Below are 8,313 nucleotides of genomic sequence, written 5' to 3'. Positions count from 1 at the left end.
TTTATCGTCTATTCTAAATGATAGGCTTACGTCCCATTCAAATTGTGTGACTCATTTTCCGCGTTTGTGCAAGATAAATGTAATAAGAAAGCGATCGTTTCTTATCGTTTGAAAATACAACTCGAGATTTGGGTCAAGGGACAAATCGTTTTTCATCGATGAATAGCTGTATCGATGCAGCGAAAACGTATTAAGACGAGATAGTGAATTTATCGGACGTCCTAAATGTCAGATAAGAAATCTGGCACTTATGAGCCAATGTGCGTTGTTCGCGATTTATATTGATCCTTTTTTTATCCATTTCTATCGCGGAAGCGATATTTGATTGTCGATACGACTATTGCGCTTCGAACGACAATCAAATACGCGTTACATCTTTTTTTTGCGCGCCGCTGTCTGCATTGATCTGCTACTAAGCAGCCACATCGATATATAACATAATGATAATATATGCGTGCCTCGTTCACAATGTAAGAGAAATCCAGAGCTAAGAATTATCAGCGGTATGCCTACGTGATCTCGCACATGCAGTATATTAATATGACACATTTATAGCGAACGTCAGTCGTCGTTTACTATGTAAATCGCGTATAATGATCGAGCGATCGATCGCGGAAACGCAATCTTTCCCCGAGGACGCCGTGTCAACGTGCCACAAACATTCGCAATAACAAAGTAATATTTCACGCGTAACATTCTAGCACGTGCGATTGCAAGACCTTCTTGATGCAAAATATATTGAGATTGCGAGTCTCGTTAGTCTCGCCTCGGGTGGACGTGGCCGTTTCGTAGATCCTCAGGTTCGGGAATTGCGGAAACGTTGGATGCGGAAACGATATTACACTGCAGTTTTTCCTGTTTTACGACTGTGGACACGACTAATTGGACGTTTGAGGATCCGCGGAGCCTTCCGGAAAGTGAAAGTTGTTAAAAATGTTGTCTACTGGGCGCTAGCGTGACAGTTCTCCTGCGACAGTTATCTCCGAGGCGTGCTTATTGTCAAACCGGCTGGATCGAGCTTGTTGCAGAAGTTTCCTGACGTACGTGGAAGCTGAGAGCTTCGCACTGTCAGCCTTGACCCATTCCCATGTCTTTGACCAGTCCCCACTTCCACTTGTACTGGCTTCAAAACTTCAACTTTATTTGTTGGACGGAATCGTCTCTGCGCGCTTGTGAGCGCGATCTATTGAAAGTGAAGATACGCTATACGTGATATCGCTTGATCCACGTCGTCCGGTCATTTCCTCTTAGATTATCGTTAGATTGTCGTTTACGATCAGGTACGAATCAATTATAGGATCTTGAAGTAGATATTTCGACCTGTTAATCAGATTGTAAATCTTGCGACCTATCTCTGTTTTGTAGTCTTATCTTGTGGATATTTGAAGCTGATAAGATGCGATAGCATGATAAAAATAAGAGAAAGGATATTGTTTGTTTATCATGCAGTTTACTTGTTAAGACGCAGAGAAAGGTTTCATTACTTCATTCAGTAGGTAATCGCTTCGTAATAATCCCACTCCTCCTGTGATTGATTATCGAGCGCTGGATTTTTAATCGAAATCGAATTCTCCGTTGTGGTTTTTCCAAAACCTAAGGCGATCAGCATCTCTGGCGAATTTAAAAGAGAGACTTTTGTTAATTAACGAAGTCTCATGCTAAATAAATCTATGAATTTAGCGTGATGATAAAGAAATTTTGATTTTTCATAGTGATCTCTTAGGTGACATAGGTTTTGACATATAACAATTACGTATTACGCATTATTGCGAGGAGCGGCACGCTGTATTGCACCTTTCAGCCTCTTCATCATATTGGCAGCTTCTTTATTTTGCGCCTCTGTTTCTGCTACCGGTCTTTTTACGTTTCGATAGATCGTGTATCCGATGCCGAAAATGTGATTAAATACAAATTGAGCGGTGCAGAGTATTATGACCACGAGGATGGGCAGGCAGAGACTGGTCTCGAAATCGTCGAGGATCAAATTTACCGATTCTGGCAGTAATTCATCAGACATTGTTCCCTAGGTTATTCTTTATACTCCGATTTTGGAATATTCAAAAGAATTGTCAGCTGTTCGATGATCATCATCGCCTGTTCATCTTCTTCGCGTCATGAAGTTACCAAATCTTATGATTTTTATGTTTATTCTTTTCCCGAAAATGCACGAGTTGACGTATCTTGACAATTTTGCTACAAAAAGAAGAGATTTTCATGTCGCGCATCATATGTTCATGCGTTAATGTGAACTTGGCGGCAATTCACTTGTATTTTTACGCAAAGAAAAAATGCAGAAATATCATTTCTTAACATTTTTTTATTGAATTCTGATCATCGTGAGATTCAAACAAATTAACATCTTATTCAAATGATTGATAGAGATATTAACTGATAATAATAAAAATAAACTGATTTAACAGGGATATTAATGAAACAAAATACATAAAACAAATTATGTAGATGTCATTACTACGTCTTCATCATTAGGAGGCGTAAAATTTAACGGCACTTGTTGAATACTATTAAGGAACTCTTCCTCATCGAAAGAGCTGCCCTCGATCTGCCGGAAGATCGCTGCTTCTTTGACTCGCGCGGTAATCCTTGCTAAATCACTTGAAATTGATTGAGACTGAGAAATGTCAAAGTCTTTTTGGGATAGGCAGTAATCGTGATATCCCTGAGAAGATATGCGGGATATCAACGAAGAAGTCGCTATTGAATTTGTAGCGAATGTTAAACTTGCTTCGCCTTGTGATTGATTCTCTTTATCGGTTTCCGACAATGTTACCGTCTTCTGGCTGGTTGCCGTGAAGGATGTACGAACGTAAAATAGCGGATCGTCGGTGATGCTTCCCGATTGTTGAGCCAACGATTTTATCTCTGTTGTGGTCGAATCGAATGATTCCAACGGCGGAAGTTTTGTCAATTGGAAAGAAGGGCATGGGTTAAAAATAATTGATGTTTCTTCATCGGCTACGTTTGCATTTGGCAATGAAAATGATTTAATCACGTTATCTGTTAATCGCAAATCTGTTTTCAGATCGTGGTCTGCTGGATGCGCGACTACAATCGCGCGATCGACGATCTGCGTTGGTTCGTACTCCATTTCTTCTGGCACCGTGTCGTTCTTATTTGTCTGGTTTGGTAATTCAGTTAACGATGCATTGTTGTTTGTTTCTATCGTTAAATTATTTTTTGGTACAGCATCAAGGTTTCTATCATCCTCGCATTTCTGTCTCTTGCGTGATGCTTGTGAATTTTGCGGGACACTTGTGAATTGTGCGGGCCCCTGCGCATGTTTCGCAGGTTGTTGCTTGGGTTGTTTGCTTAGATCCAGTTGCTTCATGATATTTATTACATTCGCAAAAGTGAAATTATTATCGTCCAACAGCGCGCGCAATTGAACGACCGCATCGTAACACGATTTCTCCCATGATCGGGAACTCGTGAAAGAGCCGAGATTATTCTGGAAAAATGAAATATTTAAATGATATTTAATAATACTTAATAATTGCAAAATAATTATTTATTTAGTATTATTATTTGATAAAACAACGAGTATTTATAGAAAAACTGCTCGTACCTGCGTGGACTGCCTGGATGCATACTCTCGTGCCTTGGTTGTAACGCATTTCGGTAGAGAGCACACTTCCGCTAAAGCAATTCCATAATGATCAGTGGATCCTATTCCAGGCATCAATTTATGAGTATATATCAGGTGTAATTCTTTCGTTTTGTTCTCTGGCTCCGCATTTTTTGTCTCGAAGTAATGCCTGAAACCGTAGTTACTAACGTTTAATTTTCTCTCTTCTAAGAAAACACCAGCAGGGAAATATTATGATTAAATAACGCAACAGGAAATAGGAATATTTTCTTGATATATTAATGCGTATTCGTATATTTTCTTGCTGGGTGGATTATCTGCAGAAAATCTCGTACGTTTCTATGTTGTGATACATGTTGCTTAGTGCAGTCAGGTGCAAGAAATGCGTTGCGGCAAATGTGTACGCGGATGTCAGTGATAATTTCTCGTATATCGACCAAGCGATAGCCGACCCCTCCTCGACTGCGGTGTGTCTGCAGAGCTCGTCTAGAACGACGAGGGAGTTCGGAGTGACGGACTGTAAGATGTATTGCACCTCCTTCATCTGAAATAAACGAATCGGTAATTGCATAATCATGCAGTTGGGTATAATTAGTTCCTTTGCTGCGCTGAAAATACCTGTTCTCGTTGGATTACTGCAGTTAAACGAGTAATGTTGGGTATGGTTAGTACTACTCGGATGACTGACTGCTTGAAAGCATGCGATTGCCGTTGGCATTTTTAATAGAGACGTTAGGGAGAAGAAAGTCAATCTCGAATAATAGTGCTCCAAAGAGAGAGAGAGAGAGAGAGACAGATATTTGTAAGAGAAAAGGAGAAGGGAAAGAGTATAATTTACCTCCAGAACGTAGGTGGACGCATTGAGTTCAGCGTCGTCGCGAGAACTCATTCTACAAAATATGCGATCTGCGATGCGGAATGTCGCTTTCGTAGCCGGTACGTACGAACCGATCTACGACAAATGCGTGTAACTATAACGCGTTAGTCGAGACATTGATGTATTAGATCGCTACATATTTTAGCTTACGTAGTAAACATCTTTCTAAGAATCTAACGATAATTATCAAGTATTATATACATCACGCTAAAGTGACATATAATATCTTTATGCAACGATATATTTTAATATTTGCAAAATTACATGGAAAATAATATTTTATATGCAGCGATCCAATTAATTGAAAAGCATCGTATTGTCACCTGCGCCATGATTTGAAGTAGAACAATTTGTTTCAAGTATGTAGATTTGCCGCTCATGTTTGGTCCGGTTATCAGGTGAAAATTATATGCGTACGAAGCTTTCTGCGCGTTGACGCGATTGAAATAAGAAAATATCAGAAATTTATCATGATGTTTCATTAACACTTGTTGTGATTTTACACTTAACGCTCACCACGTCGTTAGGTACTGGAAGATCCCTGTTAAATAATTCCATAATCGGATGCAACGAATTGATCAATTCTAACTTCGTCCCGAATGACGGTCTCACGTATTCTGGATTGGAACTGATCTGCGCCAATGATAATATTAAATCCAATTCCGCCACATCAGCACTCAGTTGAAACAAACAACCGACGTGTTGTCTTATGTCCTCCAGTAACATATTGAGCAATCTGCAAATTGTCACTTGATGTAATAATTTTTTTTGGGAGGATAAAGGGGAAAAAAGAAATGGACATAGAGAGAGGAATTAAACGGACGATTGACTCACGTGTTACTCATCACGTAAATTTCCTCGCACGCTTTTTTGCACTGTTTGTTCAATGTCAGTAACGCCATCGTGGTCATCGCGAAGGACCTCCTGTTTTTTCTTACCTACATAAAAATATGAAACTGTAAGCCACGTGAGATATCGATATTGATTAACGATGACTTGCCTGAATAAATTCCGCTGGCAATTCCGACATGGCAATGTTCGAACCTCGCGGTATGATTGAATTGATGTGATAGCCTAAATTTGTGTTGTATTCTAAAGTTAATGGAAGTCTATGCTTCACAGCCAATTGCTCCACTATTTCTATTTAAATAAGTGCAAATTATTAGCAATCTTTCATCTCGCTGTTGCATTAAATACACTTCAAATATATTACTTTATTATAATGCATTTATACTTTTCATGTCACTGATTAATTCGCAATAAATTTGCCGAGCGACGTCTAATAATTCGTTGAGGCCAGGTTGTATGGCGAAGCATCGCTCCAGACTCGAAGAAGCGCAGCCTTTCACGAATCTTGCGTCCGTGTTTATCAACGTTAACATTTTATCTTTTATAACTCGGAACTCTAAATTTCCTAAATTCTGTAAGTTTAATACATAGTGCATTATGTCAATTACGTCAATAAAAGCGTTACGATAAAAATTATTTAATAAAGATTAAAATTTAATATTTGAATGTCTCTTATTAATTATGCATTGATCAGCCCCAGGAAAACATATACTTTTCGCATTTTCACGAAAAACGGTTGAGTGCCGGTTGCGAGAATCGCCTCCAATTCTGGAATAGCGTCCAAACTGCTTTTCAAAAGCAACACGTAGTTCAAATTTCGCTCTGCATTTTGCATGTCATTTACGTACAGTGGTTTAGTCGCTAATGTCAGCAAACGGTCCGTGCCGAAAAGGCGTTGCACTGCCGGCTGTGAAACAAAAATATCGCAAGTCCAATGAAATTGTTGAGCACTACTCGTTAGACATAAGTGTTCCAGTCGTGCAGCTACCTGAATGCTAATGCACAACGAACGATTGGCTATCAATTCGGCCACGCAAGCTTGTCGATCAAGGATCAAACGTTCATCGCAAGAAGGCTGGAGAATGGAAGCGCGTAGGAGCCTCCTGCCCATGGGAGTCAAGCAGCGATCCATAGTGCCCAGCAGACTGACGATAGAGTACTTGGACTGCGAGACGATCAGTTCCAGACTCTGAGCGCTTTCTATGTCTGTGCAACAATAATCATCGCGATGATCGAGTCGTCATTCGTTATATGAAAGTACTATTGAACCTTGTTAAACGATTGTTATTTTTACCAATCATCGTGGTATTCGGTGATCCCTGAAATTCGATTCGCATCGACCTCGGGGCGTAAACGACGTGTTGGACGTATTCCACGTATTTGAGCAACGCCGCAGTGGCGGCTAAAGCGTAATATCTACGATTGAAACACGATCGTTCATTACTGTGCACTCGTCATTTGTACATGATACGTTAATACCAGCGGCGGTTACTTTTGTTTCACTATCAATTCCACCGTGGAATATTCCTGGGCACAGAGAGTTCGCACGCGTTCCATGCCAGTCGATTCGTTGAAGTGCATTCGCGAGATCGGCGTAATGTTGAGCGCATTGAACTTCTCTTTGATCGATTTGTACAGCTTATTCCCGCGACCTCGCTGCTGGCACATCGTTTCCGGCATCAGTATCTTCGATAAATAAAGCGTGAATCACTTGTCCGAGAGATCAACGACAGCGAAATTAATGTAACGTAATGTAATGCGATGGAAATGTAGATAATCGCTTACCTCTACCGGGTCAAGCATATTAATTTTCGTCAAGGTATTGACGTACGTTTGGCAGTCGCTGATTTGACAGAGAATCAAGTATGGGTACTGGAGATCTATCGCTGCCAAACCGACTTCACTACTGGCGTCTCCTCGGCCAGCTGTCAACGCTATTCGCGAATGCAACGTTTGTAAACGTTATGATAATAATAAAATCGAAAAGGACTAAAAAGACTTCTCGGCCATTTTTTTTATTTAACTCTTGCTCACCGATTACTATCAAAGTTTCCGCATTGCTGGACGTGCCGCGTGGTGTCGATCTCGTTCGGTTGCATGATCTAATAAATATTAATGCACAAGTGTACGGTATAATCTACTCGTAGATATGTAGATAATATATACAGGAAAAAAGGAATAATTCGTAGGCGTGAGTAGCTCACCCCGCGCTATGACGAGAAGTGCTGGGCAGGTAGGATGACGTGGAGACGCAATTCTCTCTGCGAATTGGCGTCCTTGTATTCGCATTGGAATTTATCCCGGATCCCGTGCTCGTCGGTGGTCTCAGGAAACCAGAATCGAATTCTACATTCGCGCACGAAGAAAACGGCACGTGTAGGATGACGAGTTCAAGGTCGAGTAGCGAGAACGCAGCGGCGAATGTTAAAAAAGTCGTTTAATATTAAACATATATTTAACTCGGCGGGACAAAATTTATGGTGGACGAATTCTTGTAACCGATTTCGATCGATGCAATTTATGAATCAGAAACATGTAAACAATATTTTCTTTTTTTTGTAGGAATTTATTTAATTCATCGTTTAAATAATATATTGAATAAAACGTAAGACATATTGCATTCTTTCGACATTTGATCTGAGTCTTCGTTTATCATTAAAAGTGTAAGTGCGCGATTCGAAATTTTTGCGCGATAACGCACAGTATGATAGCACTTACGATACTTCGGAAAAATATTTGTAGCGCGTTGCGCATTTGGTATCGAGGCGATTCTCCCTCTCGTATAAGCGCCTCTCGGCCGTCCTCTCAGCGCAGCAGGTTGTATCACATTCATTTTATACAGCAAGAAGAAACGAATTATTTGGACAAGGTACTTTGCGATTCGCAGCTAAGCTGTGTCAACTTCGCCGCTTCGTTTTTCCCTTTGTATGCTTGATTGCAAACGCAGTAGCGCACAGCAACAGTCTGAATTTATGCGCTACAA

At 40.3% G+C, this 8,313-nt stretch overlaps 1 protein-coding gene across 1 annotated transcript; it reads right to left on the bottom strand.

Moving 5' to 3' along the window:
• Positions 1-2,297: 2,297 nt before the first annotated feature.
• LOC105281265 (mutS protein homolog 4) lies at positions 2,298-8,304 on the bottom strand. The gene is made up of 16 exons (XM_026969821.1): positions 8,049-8,304; positions 7,535-7,676; positions 7,365-7,432; positions 7,116-7,264; positions 6,823-7,016; positions 6,625-6,746; positions 6,043-6,536; positions 5,716-5,902; positions 5,482-5,621; positions 5,316-5,419; positions 4,998-5,217; positions 4,805-4,906; positions 4,443-4,556; positions 3,940-4,148; positions 3,584-3,773; positions 2,298-3,466 (listed from the first exon to the last, which is right to left on the bottom strand). The coding sequence occupies exons 1-16, from the start codon at positions 8,161-8,163 to the stop codon at positions 2,453-2,455; spliced, it is 3,564 nt and encodes a 1,187-aa protein (XP_026825622.1). The 5' UTR covers positions 8,164-8,304; the 3' UTR covers positions 2,298-2,452.
• Between the last annotated feature and the right edge of the window lie 9 nt (positions 8,305-8,313).

The sequence above is a fragment of the Ooceraea biroi genome, chromosome 5 (assembly GCF_003672135.1).
Source record: "Ooceraea biroi isolate clonal line C1 chromosome 5, Obir_v5.4, whole genome shotgun sequence".
NCBI classification, from domain to species: Eukaryota; Metazoa; Arthropoda; class Insecta; order Hymenoptera; family Formicidae; genus Ooceraea; species Ooceraea biroi.
Note: the sequence above shows the minus strand (reverse complement) of the source record. Positions and strands in the feature narration are given on the sequence as shown.